This window comes from Haliotis rubra, unplaced genomic scaffold, assembly GCF_003918875.1.
Source record: "Haliotis rubra isolate DU_JTF1 unplaced genomic scaffold, ASM391887v1 Scf174, whole genome shotgun sequence".
Classification (NCBI taxonomy): domain Eukaryota; kingdom Metazoa; phylum Mollusca; class Gastropoda; order Lepetellida; family Haliotidae; genus Haliotis; species Haliotis rubra.
The window spans coordinates 152,580-174,133 of record NW_025765714.1 but is presented as its reverse complement, the minus strand read 5'-3'; the positions used below and the strand labels follow the sequence as shown (position 1 = coordinate 174,133).

At 38.1% G+C, this 21,554-nt stretch overlaps 1 protein-coding gene across 4 annotated transcripts in view; it reads left to right on the top strand.

Annotated features, from left to right (window-relative positions):
* The window catches only part of LOC124272883 (kynurenine 3-monooxygenase-like), an 87,236-nt gene that overhangs the window by 60,667 nt on the left and 5,015 nt on the right, over positions 1–21,554 (top strand). For all 4 annotated transcript variants that reach the window (XM_046708106.1, XM_046708103.1, XM_046708105.1 and 1 more), the window contains exons 8-14: positions 3–60; positions 1,008–1,097; positions 4,236–4,293; positions 5,939–6,021; positions 6,923–7,024; positions 20,303–20,362; positions 21,415–21,543. In XM_046708106.1, coding sequence (XP_046564062.1) covers positions 3–60; positions 1,008–1,097; positions 4,236–4,293; positions 5,939–6,021; positions 6,923–7,024; positions 20,303–20,362; positions 21,415–21,543 — 580 coding nt within the window. The remainder of the gene's footprint in view (positions 1–2; positions 61–1,007; positions 1,098–4,235; positions 4,294–5,938; positions 6,022–6,922; positions 7,025–20,302; positions 20,363–21,414; positions 21,544–21,554) is intronic.

Here is a 21,554-nt window from a genome sequence, read left to right as displayed (position 1 = left end):
AGAGCTGCATTAAAGAAAACCTTCCTTAGTGGTAAAGGTTTGCCAATGGTGTCTATAAAGGTAAGTTTATCATTATCCATCAGCGAAGCAAAGGTAATGTCTTGATATACACTCACATTTTTCTATTCAAGAGGAACTATGAATACATCAATATGTATTTAAATGAAGACACTTAAAAGTCATTTCATTTACATCTTCAAACTAAATGATGTCAAACTATCTAACATGTTACTTTCTAAATGAGTAGTTGAAATGTGGTTACCATAAAAATGGAAATTGACACTGACTTCTCTTCAAGGTAAATGTTAGTATTTGTGAAATACACAAAATGTGAGTGTTTGTAGAAGGCGCTTTAAATATGAATATTTGTGGCAAGTACATTAAATATGCAGTCTAAGTAAACTTAGGCTCAGTATTATTCGTTACACTGCTATATTGAGCCTAAGTTTACTTATACTGATTAGATATGAGTATTTGTGGTAAGTACATTAAATATGAGTATTTGTGATAAGTACATGAGATGATAGTATTTGTCATCCTGTGCAGTGTATTGCATGTCTTTCCATGTTGCCCATCAGGGTTAGAGCTATGAAGATTTACTTGCCAGAATAAAAATAAAATGCCCTAATAATGTTAAAAGCAATGGGAAATTGAAAAGTTTGTATTGGGCTTGAATTTATGTAGGCTAACATGGTTCCCTGATCACTAGAGGAGATATAAGCTCTGTCAAGCTGTCTGCGAGGTTATGAGATTATGATAATGAGATTATTTCTAATTATTTGTGACAATGTATTGATATGATGACAGAATTTACTGTTGACTGCTTCAGAAGCAATATGTTTAACAACTGACATGCCAATCAGCAATCCGCATCTACACAATCTGTAATGCTTAAATGAGAATAACTGAAATTGTACTGATAACCAAGCCTTTTTACTGATTATTAGATTCCAGCTGTCTAGCTGCGTTAAGGTTTATGTGCATATAAATGAAAGTGTATGTTACAGTGCTCACCATACCACTTGGGAGATAAGGTGCTACTGATGGGAGATGCTGCCCATGCCATGGTGCCATTCTATGGGCAAGGAATGAATGCTGTAAGGTCTTGCGCTGATATACCATGTCTCAAATACTCCATGTCCATCCATCAATGAGAAATATAACATAGGGCAACATTTTCTTGTGATGATAATCTGTGATATTTAATTATCTATTCGTAAGCCTTATATATACTTAAGTGAGGATGGGACCGTTCATAATCTATTTATGGGTGGGGTGGGGTGATGATGATTTTTAATTCTGTCCTCCCCCCCCCTATTACATGTGTACAAAATTGATGATCGCCCTACCTCCCCAGCTTTTAGCAATATGCCTGTCAAACAATATCACGGCGGGGGACACCAGAAATGGGCTTCACACATTGTACCCATGTGGGGAATCGAACCTGGGTCTTCAGCGTGATGAGCAAACACTTTAACCACTAAGCTACCTCACCTCCCATTCTACAGTACAACCAGAAATTATTGAGAATTTAAAGATTGTACATTTTTTTTTTCACTCATTATTCACGTATTAAATGTGAATATTAGCAGAACATAACTCCAGATTCAAAGACAAGTGAACAGTTATTATTTTGTCAAGCCACCATAGGCAGCAATGCAGGCTTCAATGCGGCGGAGCATACTACTGATCAAAGACGTTAGAAAGTCGTGGTCCATGCTCTCCCAATATCGGACCACCTCTTCTTTCATTTCAGCAATATTTGTCAGTTTTTTCTTATTGACACTTTCCTTCATAAGTCCCCAAACATTTTCTATTGGAATTAGGTCAGGGCTATAGCTTGGCCAATCTAATAATGTCATATTTTGGGTCCGAAACCAGGCCTGTGAATGCTTTGAACGATGTTTTGGGTCGTTGTCCTGCTGGAAAATCAAAAAATTTCCATAGAACACGTGAGCAGATGGAAGTATATGTCCCTCCAGAATATCTGTGTACCGCTCACTGTTCATATTCCCTTCAAACACACAGAGGGGCATTGCTCCTAACACAGATATTCCACCCCACACGTTAAATTTCGGACTGTACTTTGGGCGCTGATACAAAGGTTTTTCAGTTTGTTTCGTCCAGAATTTCAGTGTATTAGGAAACAGCCACACAGAACTTTCATCTGAGAAAATCACATTGTCCCAGTTAAAAGTTCTATGCTGTAAGCACCAGTTCAACCTTCGCTCCTTTTGTTCAGGTTTCATGATGGGTGATGGAATTCCTCGACTTTTCTGCCAACCCATTGCATGCAGCTCAGTTCTGATTGTCTCCTTACAGACTGCCACAGTTCCTCTATCAATCATATCCAACCTTAAGTTTTCTAAACTCCTTTGTTTGTTTTTAGAAACAAGAATACCAAACAGCCTCCTGTCACTGACAAAACACGATAAACAGTGGACAAAGGGATGCCCGTTCTACTTGAAATCACTTTAGCTGATCTGATGTCCTTGTTATAATACTCTAAAATCAACTTCCTCTTCTCTAAATCATCCATACTGAGGATCACTGAAAATGTCGTCTGCTAGCAAGTAAACAAAGGGGGATAACTCTGAATAAACTAATCAAAAAGGATTAACGGAGTTGTATCTCTTGGATGAAACCAAGCACTTGATAGCTGGTCAAGGTTGTTTATATTAGAAATCCAATTAAACATATTCCTAAACATCTGAATAATTTCTGGTCATACTATATCTTAAAACATTATAGAAAACTATAAACAGTGTGGTATCTACAAAAAAAAGATAAGTGGGGCAGTAGCCTCAGATAAAGGATTACCATGAGCAAGTACCAAGATAAAAGGAGCCACATGCATATGTTAGAGCTGATTGAAGTGTATGCCCAAGATTTCCCCAAGTTCCAAATACACTTTTTTGATCTTTTGGGTGTTACCACTTGACTGCATATATGCTAGAAACTGGCAGTTTGATCTATTTCAATGGATACTTTTCGATACCAGCCTAAGATTTAAGCTGCTTCAAGCTGATGTAAAGTCAGGTGAGGTGAGGTGAGGTGAGGGTGAAATGAGGTTTAACGCCGTACTTAAAAATATTTCGCTCATATGACGATGTGCATGCATGTGTAGACATGTGTGGCTGCTTGTACTACCCCAGACTTAAGCTGGTTTTATAGTGCTAGCTCACTGAAATACCATGCCGCAGTTAAGCATGAATACCCCACTCAGACACATTATACTGACTCTGAGCCAACCAGTCCTTGTTTTTACCCATTAATGTCGAGCGTCAGGCAGGGAATAACAAGTACCATATGTAACTTCTTCTGGTATGACGCAGCCGAGGATCAAACCCGCGACCCTCCGCTCTCTGGGTGGATGCTCTAACCACACACAACAGAGGCGGTATGTAGAGTGAGGATGTACTGATGACATGAATGGTTTTCTGCCTGCTGCCTGCATGAGGGTGTGGTAATTGGTGAATGCAACTTAATTACATGTTTACATGACATTATAATTATGAATAGATATTCACATATACAAGGCATACATAAATAGATAGTATTTACAGGCTTGCCATAGGGCCATAGTCGGTGTTACATTGACCATTCTTTCTTTGCAGACATTACATATAGATAAGTGGGCATAACTACATAAAACATAAGTAGGCATGGGTACATAATGTTATTTCGTATTGTATATGAATTACAACTTGTGTATGTTTGACTACCTCTGGTAACATACAAGGTATAAGTCATTTAACATTACCCATTATTTCTCAACAGATGTTTAAAGCAACTTAATGGCCTGGTTCTACTGTGTCGAAATGCAATTATCACATGCTGCTCCCCTTGTGAATCATGCCAGTGTCACCTCTAAACACAATGCTAGTCTGCATTCAGCAGGAATCTTGCAACCACAATGTATAGATGCTGCTGTGGATCTATAAATTACCTAGATCGTCCTGAACCACAGACACTGCAGCAGCTTGCATATACACTGGGTCATGTCAGCTAACATCACCCACTGTCTGAGCCATTTCTAGTGTCCCCGCTGTGATATTGCTGGAATATTGTTAAAGTGGCGCAAAATCAAACTCACTTACTCACTCACTCACTCATCAAGTGTTTAGAGCGTCCAGTAATGTAACTAAATTTCCGCCCTGCCCATGTCTGGTTAAACATTTCCTTTTTAGAAGTTTATCAGAAACATATTTATGTAAAAGTTACAACTGTTTCAGGGGTTTGAAGATCTGCTTGTGTTTGATGAAATACTGGACCAGTGTGAAAATGACCTGTGTAAGTATGATATGACCTCTGAGATGTAGGTAGAATCTGTCAAAAGTGAATAAAGTTAATGATTCAATTTATGGATGGCAATGGCAAAGTGGTGAGTCAGTAGAGCCCCCTTGTGAATTTGTGACAGTCATAACACTTCTATACATTGAATATATTGTGTGTCAGTACAACGACCATCTAGTGAGTCAGTACAACCACCAACATGTGAGTCAAGTTCAACCACAGTGCCTTGAAAGAGTACAGTGACCATGTGATATAGCATAATAACCATTTTGTGAGTCAGTACAATGACACTCTGGTGAGTCAGTACACTGACCCTGTCGTGAGTCAGTACAATGACCCTGTCATGAGTCAGTACAATGACCCTGTGCTGAGTTAGTACACTGACCATGTTGGGTGTCAGTGCAATGACCCTGTCGTGACTCAGTACCATGACCCTGTCCTGAGTCAGTACAATGACCCTGTAGTGAGTCAGTACACTGACCCTGTAGTGAGTCAGTACAATGACCCTGTAGTGAGTCAGTACAATGACCCTGTAGTGAGTCAGTACAATGACCCTGTAGTGAGTCAGTACACTGACCCTGTAGTGAGTCAGTACAATGACCCTGTAGTGAGTCAGTACAATGACCCTGTAGTGAGTCAGTACCCTGTAGTGAGTCAGTTGCAATGACCCTAATGTAGTGAGTCAGTACAATGACCCTGTAGTGAGTCAGTACAATGACCATGTAGTCAGTACAATGACCCTGTTGGGTGTCAGTGCAATGACCTGTAGTGACCCTGTCCTGAGTCAGTACAATGACCCTGTGCTGAGTTAGTACACTGACCATGTTGGGTGTCAGTGCAATGACCCTGTCGTGACTCAGTACCATGACCCTGTCCTGAGTCAGTACAATGACCCTGTAGTGAGTCAGTACACTGACCCTGTAGTGAGTCAGTACAATGACCCTGTAGTGAGTCAGTACAATGACCCTGTAGTGAGTCAGTACAATGACCCTGTAGTGAGTCAGTACAATGACCCTGTAGTGAGTCAGTACAATGACCCTGTAGTGAGTCAGTACAATGACCCTGTAGGGAGTCAGTACAATGACCCTGTTGTGAGTCAGTACAATGACCCTGTAGTGAGTCAGTACAATGACCCTGTTATTAGTCAGTACCCTGTTATTAGTCAGTACAATGACCATGTTGTGAGTCAGTACAATGACCCTGTTATGAGTCAGTACAATGACCCAGTTATGAGTCAGTACAATGACCATGTTATGAGTCCATGCAATGACCATGTTGGGAGTCAGTACATTGACCCTGTCATGAGTAAGTACAATGACAATGTTGTGAGTCAGTACAATGACCATGTCGTGAGTCAGTACAACAACCCTGTAGTAAATCAGTACACTGACCATGTCGTGAGTCAGTACAATGACCATACTGAGTGTCAGTGCAATGACCATGTTGTGAGTCAGTACAATGACCATGTTGTGAGTCAGTACAATGACCCTGTCGTGAGTCAGTATAATGACCATGTGGGTGTCAGTGCAATGTAGAGATTCAGTACAACAACCTATAGGTCATTACAACTGCCATGGTAACTTAAATCATGTTAAAGTAAGTTGTATATGTATAAATGTGTCATGACTGTTTTGTTTTACAGCTGCATCTATTGAACAGTTCACAAACTTCAGAAACAAGGATGCTCAAGCTATCTGTGATCTTGCCATGTACAATTACATTGAAGTGAGTGAGTCTGTGTTCAGATGTTTACACCTTTGAGGTAATTAATCTATGTGTGTATGTGAAATATATGCTTAAAGTAGACATGTTACGTTTACTAAAAAGATAATTCCAATCTCTTTGCAATCTTATCCTTTAGCCTGGTTCGTTCTTCATCGAGATCCCTTAAAGTCAATCAGCTTGTAGGCCTCTTATACTGATCACATCAATTAATTTTTTTTCAGTATTGAAGTCTCAGGCTCATTTACAAACAATAATTGAACAGTTTTTATAGACGTGTGCATCAAAAAGGTTAATTATAGTAATTGCAACAAGAACATGGAGCATATTTCTCAGTGTATGTTCACACATGTACTTTATGAATGGAGAATTAACATGTAAATGTGGGCGAAACTTCAAACGCATATCTTTTTAAATTAGAGATAAGAACGCAAAATATATTTCATTTTCAATCTGTTTGAACTTACACAAATATAGACAAAACAAACAGTCTTGTCAATACCAGTTTTCCTTCAGGTATTGTAAACAATGGAGAATAATAATCGCCATGCTATGTTCTTGATATTTTACACTTCTGAGTGCCATGGAGTTTGCAATCAAAGTGAGCATGTTCATGGGAAATTTTGATAACTGAATTATTGATTTAAGGAAAGATGTGGTAAGGAAATTTGTACAGTGACAGTTGCAGAATTGTTGTAGAAAGCTGCCGTCAGATTGAATAGAAAACCAATGAATCCTTCTTTTTCATCGGGTGTACTGCAGGGCGATGGGGTTACCTATTGTGACTCTTGTCGAGGGCCTGGTACATGTTTATGGAGGATAGGTACTGAATCAAAGTGAAACATATGATATACACTTTGTCATATGCTGTACAGATGGTAAAGATGTATTGTAAATATTTCAGATGAGGAAGTCTGTGAACTCACCACTGTTCCTGTTGAGGAAGCGGATTGATAATATGTTGTACACACTCTTCCCAAACTCCTGGATCCCTCTGTATACCATGGTAAGACCATTTGTAACATATTCATACTCTCTCATGATCACTGGTTACAGTTTGTACCATGGTGAGTTCATGTATACCACAGTAAGACCATATGTAATATATTCCTATTCTCTGTTGACCAAAGTTTGCTCTTTGAACCATGGTGGATTCATGTATTAGTGACGTCAGAGACATGTGATTACTGCTGATTGACAAAGTGAGAGAAAATGAAAATCTATAATTTACAAAATCTATGATTTTTTCAAGGATGAAAATGACAGGGGGTGACCCAAGTATGCAATTACTACATCCCAGTACATCAGCGTTGTTTCAGCGTTGAGAATAGAATTGATCCTCAGCGTTGAAAATAGATTGAAAATACGTTGTATATGAAAGTTTTTTGATGTAGATATCCGGCGATGGAATCAACGTTGAAGTTTGACTGATTATCAGCGTTGAAAAAGGTTGATCCTCAACGTTGAAAATAGATTGAAAATAGGTTGTATATGTGTAATAATCTCCATATAAAACAGATAAAAGCGTGGTCCATACTTTTAATCCGTCAGCTTGTTCATATTGACAATATGGCTACACCACTAGAAGCGAGAAACCCAAACATTCCCAAAATCATAATTCACTATAAAATCCGAAACATGCAACCACTGATAACTTTAAAACGAAATGAGATCATATTACATCCCTTCTTTTGAAGAAAAGGAATTTACTAAATAACACATCTTGTACATTCTGGTGTTCAATTATCAAACTATAATGTGACTGAATGGTCTTGAATCAGTTCATATCCACTACAACAATATGACTTTCTAATTTCACCACTGTTTCACAATACTAGTTATTCTGACATAAAAATCACAATAAATTATCACTTCTGCTGAATATCCTGAACTGTTCAAAGATTTAAATCAGTTATCATATTTCAATATTGCTCAATAAATCTATCTGGTTTCTTGACCATTCTACCACCCCTAGTGCAATATTGTCCACTATCAATGTTCCTAGTGGTCAGTACACTGTCTCCAGTGCATCCATCAGCATGTTGATTGTCCTCATCAGACCTGACTGACTGAGAAGTCTCACTGGAGTGTTCATCTAGTGCAAACCTCACTTTTCTGGGTGTTCCCAGCATCTCTACATAAAATGGTGCCTGTTTCTTCTTAAGACATTGCCATTTGGGTTTCTACCATATACGACCTGGGCTCACTACACTTGGCAGATATCCTACCAGGTACCATCTCCCAGTATCTTGATCTTGAGTCAAGACTTTCTGACCAACACTCAGCGCGGGCAAATCTTTCACCCTTTTCTGTCGTGGTAGTATTTCTGCAACTGCTGTCTATCCTGCAATCTATTCGCATGATTGCATCCTTCTCACGGTGATTATTTGCAATCAATACAGGTAAGATTCCTTGCAGCTTCCGACCATTTAGAATTTCACCTGGTGATGGAATAGTACTGTCAGCAGGGGTTGTTCTGAGGCTGAGCAAAGCTAGATCAGGATCAGTTCTAGACTGCTTTGCCTTGATAAGACACTGTTTTACAGTTTGCACCATTCTCTCCACAAATCCATTACTTTGTGGATACCGCGGACTAGATGTCACATGATCAGAAACACCACTGGTCAGCGGCCCTAAATTCCCTCACAGTCAAACTGTCTCCGTTATCGCTGATAACCTTGCTGGGTATCCCTGTTCACCAAACAGTTGTTTACATTGATCTATGACAGCCCTACTTGTACACTGACCATGTATCCCTGGTACAAAAATGACTTGGAGTAGTAGTCAGTAATCAACAGATTCTCACATTCATCCGAAATGAAACAAATCCATTCCCACTGTATGCCACGGTCTCTGGGGAATATTATGAGGGTGTAATGTTTCATGTGACTGAGACTTTTTATTCTCTTGACAAATCATACAGCTTTCCAACAGTTCCTCAATCTCCTTGTTGATACCTGGCCAGTATATGCATGACTTGGCACGGAGTTGACACTTGGAAACACCTTGATGACCAATGTGCAGTTGTTGTAGCGCTTCACGCCTCATCGCAGGTGGTATCATAATCCTCTCACCTTTCAGCAAGAAGCCATCCTCTATAGACAGCTCATGTCGACAGGACCAAAATGGACCGAATAATTTGCGAACTTGCTTTGCATCTTCTTTGAGGGTTATATGACACTTACCAGGAACTGACCAATGCCTTCAAATCTGTCAGGGTATAAATTCTGCAGGGTTTCCTTGTTAGGGATAGGTACTGATTTATCCACACTGTGCACTGAAGTGGTGGAGCAATTTGGTGTAATTATATTCAGAGCAAGGGTAGAAGGGAGACCAAAGTAGAATAGGACCTGGCGCATCAGCAACAAAGAATTCAGTGTCAACCAGTTACCGTTAAATCCACATTCTAAAATGACACTACCATACTGCGGTATGTCGGTACCATTATCGCACTCAGTTTGACATGTTGAGCCTTTGTGGTACCATATTTGGGAAAACCTAATGCATCAAGGTACTCTGGAAACATCCTTCTGTATACACGAAGTGGGGTAGATTTCCTTGTGCGCCTGTCTACTTTGACCTTCATGGTGTGATTACCTTGACAGTTATCCAGCTTCACATCCAAGTTTACTTTCAGCTCATCTACATCGTGCTTTAGCGACCCCATCAATAAAAGTTACTGTTTCAAAATGGAAGTGTTCAAAATCCTCTCTCCCACACAGTCTATATCATGCTGTTTTGTGTCTGTTGATGTGTCTGTTTCCTGTAGCTATATTGTGATATGTCTTCATCACCCCCTGTGACTGTCGTCCACTACTCTTCGACCTCGACTGTTGTCTGCGCCTTGACTTACTACGTCTATGCTGCTGTCTGCCTCTAGCCTGTTGACACATTTCCTTCCAATGCCCACATTTACCACACATCTTGCATCTACTGTTACTTGCTGGACACTTGCTTCTAGATACAAAAGAGTGTTTTGGTCCACAATACCTGCAAATCGTTGAATCTCGTCTGTTTGCAAAATCTTGCCATCTAGATTCTTGAATTGTGACATGTGATTAACAGCTTGCCTCATGCAGCCTTCAATATCAATGGCCTCTTGGAGGTTAACTTTTCATCACGCCCTAATAGTGTTTTCTGCACCTCTGTGCGGCACACCAGCAATGAGAACCTCAATCATTCTCTCCTCCATTGCATCATTGTCTTTAAACAGACACTTCATAGCTTTAGCCTTAGACCTTGTGATAAAGAGTCATCAATAGTCTCACTTACTTTTTGTTTGTAACGAAGAAATTCCAGTCTGTGAATTCTGAAATTTTTCAGATGGCTCAATTTGGGAAGAGAATTTATCCCACAAATTCTTAGGATTTTTTTAAGTTTTCTTCAGAGAGATTCCAAGTGTTAAACATCCTAAGACCTTCCTTGCCAGACCATAAGATGATGTAGCTATGCTGATCTTCTGGCTTGGTACCTTTAATTTTGAACCAAAGTTCACTCGTTTGTTTAAAGTCTTTAAATGCCTGACCCCTGTCTGGGTGTGACCAGTCCATGCAAGGTGATGGCACTGACTCCGCCATAGTGATTTTATGTGCGCTTCAATATTACACTGCACAAAGTACGTTGTCAGTCCTCATGGCTGCTGAAGTCGAAACAGCACGCCGACTGGTACATTGACTCCGTCCGAGACATGTCACACAATCATGAGCGAAATTTAGTGGGTGATGCGTAGGCCTGATCTCACCTCTGCCACCATGTAATAATCTCCATATAAAACAGATAGAGCGTGGTCCATACTTTTAATCCGTCAGCTTGTTCATATTGACAATGTGGCTACACCACTAGAAGAGCGAGAACGAAACATTCCCAAAATCATAATTCACTATAAAAACGAAACATAACCACTGATAACTTTAAAACGAAATGAGATCATATTACAATATGAAAGTATTTTTGACGTAGATATCCGACGTGGAATCAACGTTGAAGTTTGACCGATTATCAACGTTGAGAATAGGTTGATCCTCAACGTTGAAAATAGATTGAAAATAGGTTGTATATGAAAGTTTTTGGGCGTAGATATCCGACGATGGAATCAATGTTGAAGTCTGACATATTATTAACGTTGAAAATTGGTTTTTCCGTGGTTGTGTCTGGGAGGTATTACGCTTTCCTGTAAATAGACTCGCACTTCATCTTTAAACTACAATAAAGTAGCACCAAACTCCTGCATCCAGCTAAAATACCCAAAAGCTACCTGCAATAAACAGTGTTCAAACAGAAAATTGCAGTAAAAATTTTTACCTGATAAAATACTTGGTTAAAATTCCACGTTCAATATAATGTTCATTTAAGTTTTATGTCAGTTGGACATATAATCCAGTAAGAAGAAAAGAGTATTCCAAATTAACAAAAACTATTTACTGTTGTATTGTTACCTTGAAAAGGTGAAAATTGTCCTGAAAGACATTTTGTCTGAATTTCAGCTCTTAGACAGACCCTGAATAAACACAATGCAATTACCTTCACCATGAAAGGGATCCAAGATGACCAGGAACTATACCTGAAGACAGCACATAAAACAAGTCACTTTTCATGAAATCTTTATGAACACACACGCACACAGAAAACGTGGTTTAATGCATAATGTAAAACATCACACATGACATTGTCTGTAGGTGATCTCTGTTGTGCTAATAACACAATATCATCTGCATATAGCATCAAAGTGACATTTACGCCACCAATTTCAATACCACAGTTCAGATTTTTCAACACAATTACAACTCCAAAAAACACAATTATCAGCTCCTCTTCTTTCTGCCACTCCCTGCCTGGCGGTCAGGTGGATACTTCAGAAACGTTCCTAACTCTTTCTTGAAATTTGCCTCGATTGCATTCCCATCTCATTCCCTTGAGATGGGACACATTCTGAAATTTTATATTTAAATACATGAATAAGTTATATGGAAGATATATTGTCTTAAATGATTCAAGTATTTGTTTAATCAATCACTTGAAAGGTTCATTTCACTGCTGTAACTTGTCATGTGAACATATGAACAGCATCAATACAAAATATGACGAAAAGTGTAAACAATTTATATTTTAACCGAAGGAATGGAAGTTTTCTTAAACATTTTCAAAGAAAATCCTCAATTGCAAGTTGATTATTTAATTAGACTATGAATTACCGGTAGGATGAATTAGACGATGCTTTACTGTCATATATTATTTGCTATGGTCATGATGAAAATGCTGCACTTGGTAATTAACTTACCAGAGATGATTGAATACAACCTTGTATTCTTAAAAAGAAAACTTTGCGTTTTTGCCCATCAACATTCATTCTTGACATCAAATTGTTTGACATTGTCCTGCAAAACAATGGAAGATTGTTGTTATTCTGTCAGATTTAGTTTTCTTTAGAGATTCTCGGAAATGATTATTTCAAATTAATAGGAGTTGAACTGATGTAGCAATTTTGCTACCAGGAGTCATAAATTGTAACAAAAGCCATTTTACATTAAATGATAAGAAAACAAAATGGGTGGTGGTTCAGGTCAAAGAACAAGTCTATTGTGGGAGGTCTCCCAACACCATTTGTTCCCAAACACAAGGAAGTATGGATCATGGAGTTCTGAAAACAATAATGAGCTCTCCTCATAAGTAAAACAATATATTCTCTATTATCTACTCTCTCTCTCTCTTTGTCATTTGTACAATCCCTAAAACTCAGATAAATAACTTTTCTATAATTCATAAATGTTTACACTTAATCTGTTATAGGAAACGCTTAGAAAATCTCTCATATAATGAATTATGTGTGCGTATTATGATCTGCGACGTCATAACTATGCTTCTCTGAATCATGAACAATAAAATAATGAGATTAAACTCTACATTGCCAGAAATAATCTATCATACCATGAATAATAAGACATTGAATAACATCTCTTACAACTCCAATCTACACTCAAAAGACTTAAAAATGTACTCAGTAAACAAACATCGCTGGCACACACAAATTAAATTTGGAAACAGTGCATCTCTGACTCTCAATTCCAAGAAATGGAAGTCCTACTCTATTTGACCAAAGGCGTGACAGGTGTCCAAAACATATTGAAATGTAGGTCATACACTGAAAATAACTCTGATTTAAAACACTACAAATATACACCTTCTCTCTAATATACTTGATAGACGATCTTAACAAGGGAACATGTACATAAAATGCTGATATCTAACAACACCTGTACTTTTAAATAATGGACTCTTCCAAATCTCAGTATGTTTCACTGCACACATATTAGATTGCAAATAATGAAAAACCTACCCTTTGACAATAATAAAACATCATATTCAAATTCTACAGCTGACCAAATACCTGAAGAGTGTGTTTCCCAGCAATAAACATCTCTATATATCTATAAAATGTATGACTTCTGTCCTCTCGTGCTATCTTGCATCCAGCTGTTTTATGGCTGAAAAACAATATGGCGCTAGCCAAGGGAGTGCTCATTAAACTAAAAAAATCTCTGGGAGAAAGAGTATTTGTTTAATCAATCACTTGAAAGGTTCATTTCACTGCTGTAACTTGTCATGTGAACATATGAACAGCATCAATACAAAAATATGACGAAAAGTGTAAACAATTTATATTTTAACCGGAAGGAATGGAAGTTTTCTTTAAACATTTTCAAAGAAAATCCTCAATTACAAGTTGATTATTTAATTAGACTATGAATTACCGGTAGGATGAATTAGACGATGCTTTACTGTCATATATTATTTGCTATGGTCATGATGAAAATGCTGCACTTGGTAATTAACTTACCAGAGATGATTGAATACAACCTTGTATTCTTAAAAGAAAACTTTGCCGTTTTGCCCATCAACATTCATTCTTGACATCAAATTGTTTGACATTGTCCTGCAAAACAATGGAAGATTGTTGTTATTCTGTCAGATTTAGTTTTCTTTAGAGATTCTCGGAAATGATTATTTCAAATTAATAGGAGTTGAACTGATGTAGCAATTTTGCTACCAGGAGTCATAAATTGTAACAAAAGCCATTTTACATTAAATGATAAGAAAACAAAATGGGTGGTGGTTCACAGGTCAAAGAACAAGTCTATTGTGGGAGGTCTCCCAACACCATTTGTTCCCAAACACAAGGAAGTATGGATCATGGAGTTCTGAAAACAATAATGAGCTCTCATAAGTAAACAATATATTCTCTATTATCTACTCTCTCTCTCTTTGTCATTTGTACACTCATAAAACTCAGATAAATAACTTTTCTATAATTCATAAATGTTTACACTTAATCTGTTATAGGAACGCTTTAGAAAATCTCTCATATAATGAATTATGTGTGCGTATGATCTATGACGTCATAACTATGCTTCTCTGAATCATGAACAATAAAATAATGAGATTAAACTCTACATTGCCAGAAATAATCTATCATACCATGAATAATAAGACATTGAATAACATCTCTTACAACTCCAATCTACACTCAAAAGACTTAAATGTACTCGTGAAACAAACATCATTGGCACACACACAAATTGTTGGAAACAGTGCATCTCTGACTCTCAATTCCAAGAAAAATGGAAGTCCTACTCTATTTGACCAAAGGCGTGACAGGTGTCCAAAACATATTGAAATGTAGGTCATACACTGAAAATAACTCTGATTTAAAACACTACAAATATACACCTTCTCTAATATACTTGATAGACGATCTTAACAAGGGAACATGTACATAAAATGCTGATATCTAACAACACCTGTACTTTAAATAATGGACTCTTCCAAATCTCAGTATGTTTCACTGCACACATATTAGATTGCAAATAATGAAAAACCTACCCTTTGACAATAATAAAAACATCATATTCAAATTCTACAGCTGACCAAATACCTGAAGAGTGTGTTTCCCAGCAATAAACATCTCTATATATCTATAAATGTATGACTTCTGTCCTCTCACGTGCTATCTTGCATCCAGCTGTTTATGGCTTAAAACAATATGGCTTTCAAGCAAGGGAGTGCTCATTAAACTAAAAATCTCTGGGAGAAATCATTGTCCATTTTTTCTCTTAAATGATCAACCTTAATATATAAATGAAAATAAAGACCAACTATTATCACCAAAAAGACCAAACATTATCACAAATATTCAAAACAGGTGGTAATGAAAGAGCATTATCATCTTTCTCTTAAACTTTGTGGTGGATATACTGGAAACAAGTGAAATGTTAAAACGTGTTACCTTAGCATTGCTCCTTTTATGTGATCCACAAAATTGCTGCCACCCAGTCTTCGAAGATGAGATTTCTGCAAATTCCATTAAAATAATCTTATTTCATAATTAAATGTTCCTTACATTAAAATTACTTCTTTTGTATGTAAGATTTTAACCTTTAAGAGACATGAATTATCATATCCCTTCCAAACAAGTGTAAGAATGAAAGTCTGTGGGTGCAGTTTTGTTAATTGTCCCATCAAAGAATCATTAGTGAAGTTACACTTTTGTAAATAAATAAAAGTTGAAATAAATTATATATATAATTTCATCCTTAACAAAGACTTTCACAAGACATTTTAAAGTGAAAATTTTCGTTGCATTTCCTTACGCCATTCTCCACCACCCCTCCCCAAATAATATACATATGTTGACAGGGTTCAGGGCGTGCTCAATGCATCATTTACTGATAGATCTATTCAAACGAACAAATGTTCATAATAATGGGATGCAAAATAAAATGTTGATTAATCCTATCCAATTTTTGTATAGCTGCCCTTAGGGACCGTTCATAATGTATGGCTTTGGGGTGATGTTGATTTTTATGTACAATGTGAATTACACCCCACCCCACCCCCACCCCTAAAGTGTATGAGTATGTACAGAATAAGAGACGGCCCACCCTGCATGTCATGTACATTATCTATGACGCCCTCTCCCCTTCCCATAATTTCTAAACATAGATGCTGTGCAAAAATGCTGACCCCTTTAGCTCCCTGAACAAAATGGGTGACACCCCACCCCACCCTCCAACCCTTACAATCAACACCCCACCAAGCAGCCATATATTTAATTATGAACGGTTCCTTATTGATGTACTTCATTGATTATTTGAAAATGTATATTTGCAAAATTCAAATCAGATGATGGGTATGAAAGGAAATCTTATTCGATTATATAATAAAATGCCAAATATATGCATGCAAATATATTGAAAAATAACAAAACAAGTTCATGGAAAACACGGGCTTCCACTGAATTTTGAGAAACATGTACTGTGACAGAACCGGTAACCTTGTGAGATAAAACATGAGCCCTAATTCGGAGTTTCTTGCTACTGCTAGATTTAAACGGCATTCCCACTACGTTTTCATTATACATGAAGGACATACTTACCAAATAAACACCAGCATGCCGTGAAGATGGTGAAAATAGAACGATATTGCGTTGAACTTAGCCAAAGTGAACTGACAATCATCAGTTGCCTTTGCGCTGTGCCGATAATTGTGCGCATGTCCGGATATGGCCAAACGAGGGCGATCGAAGGTCAAACATCTGGCTTATGTTTGAAAGCAAATTGTCGGGAAATTATACAATGTTCACAGTTTTGTGGGAAATATCAAATGTAATGCAATTTGGATAACTGATGACTTTATACCTAAAACTGCGCATTTACGTAATATTTCTGTCCGTTGATCGATGCACAATCAAATAATATATGAGATTATATCTGTCACTAGCTCGATCTTGATCTTTTATGAAAATAATGTTCAAAATGATAGTTGCTAAGTTGGATACCTATACAGCTGTGCAACGCTGATTCAACGCTGTTCAATGTTGTGTGCGTCATCTCTGTGCAGCAGCTCAAAAGTTTGTTGAGAACCTGTTAACGCCGTGCATCTTGCTTTTCGCGCTGTTCCTTTAGTTGCCAATGCGCCCTTGTAAGAAACTGGGAAAACGCACAAATAAATGATGACACTCTCTTAAACAACTTTTTTATTTTTGTGACAAAAATTATGCAATTTGTTTCTAGAGTTGGTCTGTTGTTTTTATTGCACTCCGCGTTGGTTTGATTCTTTTATGTCTATTTGTTTTTGTGTTAGATTGCAATTCATCGGTATCATTTTGTCTCAAACGGACTGTAGAATACACTAGAATATTGCTGAGTGCAGTGTTAAACAACAATGATGTGAGAACCTAGATACATAAACTGTTGTACCTACCAGTACTCTACCCAACTCCAACATCATCCTATTATCTGCTGCATAATGTAGGCATCTAGATATGAAACCAGTTTTCCCCAGTCTACCCAACTGTAAGATCATCCAGGGCGTTGGGGTAGCCAAGTGGTTGGTTAAAGGATTCGCTCGTCATGCTGAAGACCTGGGTTCAATTCCCCACATAGACGCACAATGTGAAGCCAATTTCTATCTGGTGTCCCTTGACGTGATATTACTGGAATATTGCTAAAAGCGGCGTAAAACTAAACTCATCCTAAGATCATCCTATTTACTGTCGCATATCACAGGAAAATAGATGTGTAACCAGTTTTAGCCACTCTGTCCAGCACTAAGATCATCCTGAAGTGATGTCATGTAGTTATAACTAGACAAACATCCTGGCCAGTCCCACTGGGACTGGGAATCGTACATTCAGTGTTTATATTGGTCTCAATTCAAGAGGTCGTATTACACACTCAGTTTGAATTGTTGCCATGGTGATGTCTCCGGAGACCTAGATTTATCTGAATTCTGCTCAACTTGATTATGTGTGTTAGTCAGCATCTCACCTCAGAAGATCCGGGTTAGAATATTGATCTTCAGTTACCATGCTTATCGTAAGAGGTGACGAACAGGATCAGGTGGTCAGGCTCGCTGTATCCCTATTGCGTAGATTGATGCTCATGTTCTTGATCACTGGATTGTCTGTTCGAGACTCGATTATTTACAGACCACCACTATATAGCTGGAATATTGCTGTGTGTGACAGTAACACTCACTCACTAGTCAACATCTCATGGTAATGAGGCATTGCCAATTCTCTTACTGACCAGTGTTACAAGTTGATTCACACGAAGCTAAAACATTAACTGGGGATCAGTCCGTATCAGAACCAGATGTCGAACCACCACACAACAAAACATGTGATGTAATAAACAATTGTATTCTAAAATTGACTAAGTTCACAAGTCGAGACAAATCAGGTAAGGTATCACAATTAAGGGTGAATCAGTATACTGCAGTATTAGTAGAACCACAGTATTTTGCCCTCGGTTCGGTATACTGTAATGCATTCCAAACATTCTATCATTTCTATCTAGTCAAAAAATGACAGTTTTGTTCATTCAAAATAACAAAGATTAAAGTTGTTGTTTTTTTCAAGTTATTAAACAATGTAAGGATTGGCTCTTGTCAATTTTCTGCATTATAATCATATCTTATATATACTGAACCCAAACGGACCAAACCGAGGGTCTTGTACTGCAATACGTACAATACAGTTTCACCCCTAATCACAATGTCAGCATGAAATAGAATGGAGTGGCAGTACAGATCAAAAGGTAATATTATGCAAGAGCATAATAGCAACAGTATAGCAATAGTATAAGGGTAATGATATTTTGAGGGCATTATCATATGCAGAAGCCCTAGGTCTTCCATTAACTGCCCGACAAAGGAGAGCAGTTGAAAAAGCCCAAGGGCTTCTGCAAATGATAATGCCTTTCTGCCAGTCCAGAATTTCTGCCAGTCCAAAGCCAAAGTCGAATGAACCGTAAGCCAACGCACCCGCTATGACGTCACTTGACAACAGAACTGATAGTGGCCCGTCGTTAAGGTTGGGCGGTCTAATATCATTTGCAGCTGCCCGCAAATTTCTGATAATAGGAGGGCTGTTTCATGATAATTCCATGTGTTTTAGCTATAAACAATGATAATATTCCCTTCTCAGCAACAGTAATAGAACTTCCAAAATTACGTCAAGACAGAGTATTCTGGGTAAGGAGTGATCACACAAAATGTTGGTCTTCTTGTGGCTTGAGATGTAATGTGAGATGAGAAGCAAGAGTTAAGTCCCCTTATCTAACTTGGCTCTGCACTAAGGCAATAAGCTATTTGCAGCACTTTCCAAATCTTTCTTTATAAGTCTAATGCCAGTCTAAATATAGTACACCCCTGGTCCTAACTGTCAATCTTTGAACATTGTTATACAATATATAACACTGTCACACAACACCAGTCTGGTGCCCTTTGGCAACATACACTTTCAGACATGCATACTGCACACTGCATTCGATACACTGTAGACTGCATGTTATATACAGTATGTTGCACCTGATGTACTGTAGACTGCATGTGATGCATGGCAGATGGTGTGGATCACCGCCATTTTACACAGTCACAGACATGATTGTGTGGATCACTGCCATTTTACACAGTCACAGACATGATTATGTATATGGTTTAATATTTAATAAATGCGTTGCATTTTAGTGTTCATTTAGAATCGGTTCATGAATGTCATTAAACAAGCTGTTACCCTGCCCAGTAATGTACAAAGAGTTTTCAGGTTGGAGTCAGAATGATTATTATATGGGTATGTATATAGCGCATTAGTCCATCCCATCTACATGCATGCTCAAAGCGCTTTCTTTTTCCATCGATCAATGGATGTCAATCTCAACGGCACATCGTATTTTCAATCCCAACTCCCTTAGCATAAAACTCTTGCAGCCACTAGGCGCACCGAGTTAATGTGGCTTTTCCCCATCCTTACGAGGTACCCATTCACAGCTGTGTGGACTGGGACACATAGTCACAGTACTTTTTCCAAGTTTACTGCACATTGCTGTACCCGCAACTAGGTGTTTGCACGTATTCATGTGGCCACCATCTGGTCATATACCAATGGATTCGCGGGTTCTTTTAAGTGCACAGGGTTGTGTACTGTACACTAGGGGTTGTGACAACACTGAAAGAGACTGCACACAAAGTTGACTCCAAGGTTTTTACCTAGGCTGGATCCCACAACCTTAAACTTGCTGGATCACCACGCTGATGTGACTTAGTAGGTTGTCAGTGTTCAATTGGAGGATGGAAGTAATCAGATGACGTGGGAGGCTCCAGTTTATCTAGTCAATAGTCTATGTTCCTATGTCCTTGGTTACATTGTGACACCAGTCAGAGATGTGTTGTAAAATAGAGGATGTTGAGAGACTGTAGTTGACTTTATGTGCCAGTGATGTCATTTCAGGTTTCTTTCACACGGACAAGGTATCATGAATGTATCAACCGGAGCAAGTGGCAAGATCAAGTAAGTGTTTTGAGATATGTTGGAGAATATTGATAACATCCTGCATCAGGTATATCACAGCTGCCAGTGCCCAATATGAATGAACTTGTTCCAGGAATGCTCTCTTGCTTGAAAAAAACAGGGCAATCTCTCAGCTGATCCTAAAAATTCAATAAATGTATATGTTGGACTGACATCAGTGAGCATGAGATTTTTTCTCTGTCAATATGAAAACCACTGGGACAATATTTCATGCTTGCTTTTTAATAAAAAGTGAACATTGTTTCCATAACTGACCATTCTTTAGCCAGGGCCAAACAAGTTTCATTGATTAGTAGGTTCCAAAATTTCAAAACCTTAAAAAACACAAACAGCAAAAATGTTTCTTTGTCATAAAATATGTGTTAATTCTTAATATCCAGATTCTGAATATCACATTAGTTTGACCTCCTGCTTGTCAAAAGAAATAGATAATGTCAGCATTGTCAAACCTTGTTGTTGTTAACAATTGTGATGGGTTGCTCAACTGCAAGTACAACTTTATTTGTTAGTCATGATTGACCCGTAAAGATTCGGGTAAAGATTCGGGTTAGAATTGGTTGGTGGTCAGGCTCGCTGACTGAGTTGACACATCTCAGGGTATCCCAATTGTAACTCATGCTTTGTCACTGATAGATGAATAAAATATGTGACTAATGGTGGTCAGGCTTGACCTCCTGCTGACTGTCAGTTGTCAAACCTTGTTCAATTGGTATCCCAATACAACTTTATTTGTTAGTCATGATTGAGATCGATGCTCTCATGCTGTTGATCACTGATTATTTACAGACCACATCCATATCAGCTGGAATATTGCTTACAGACCACCGCGGTACAGCTGGAATATTGCTGAGTGCTAATACTACACTCCCTCACACACTCATGATTAACTGTCAAAAGCCAGACTTCATCATTGTACATAAATAACTCACTCATTTGTAAGATGAGAATAGCATCCTTATAAATCTGTTTCAAACTGACAATCTGATACAATGTGTCAGTGTAATAATTTGTGATGAAATTGTTTACTTCAGGTGATAAAGAATCTGTGTGTTGGGATGGCAGTAGTGGGCGTGGCATCAGCCTTCTTCACAGCCTACTGTCTACTAGATGGGGATGAGGATCTAACACTTGGAGAACGGATCACAAAGATGTTTCAGAGGGTGCTTATGTT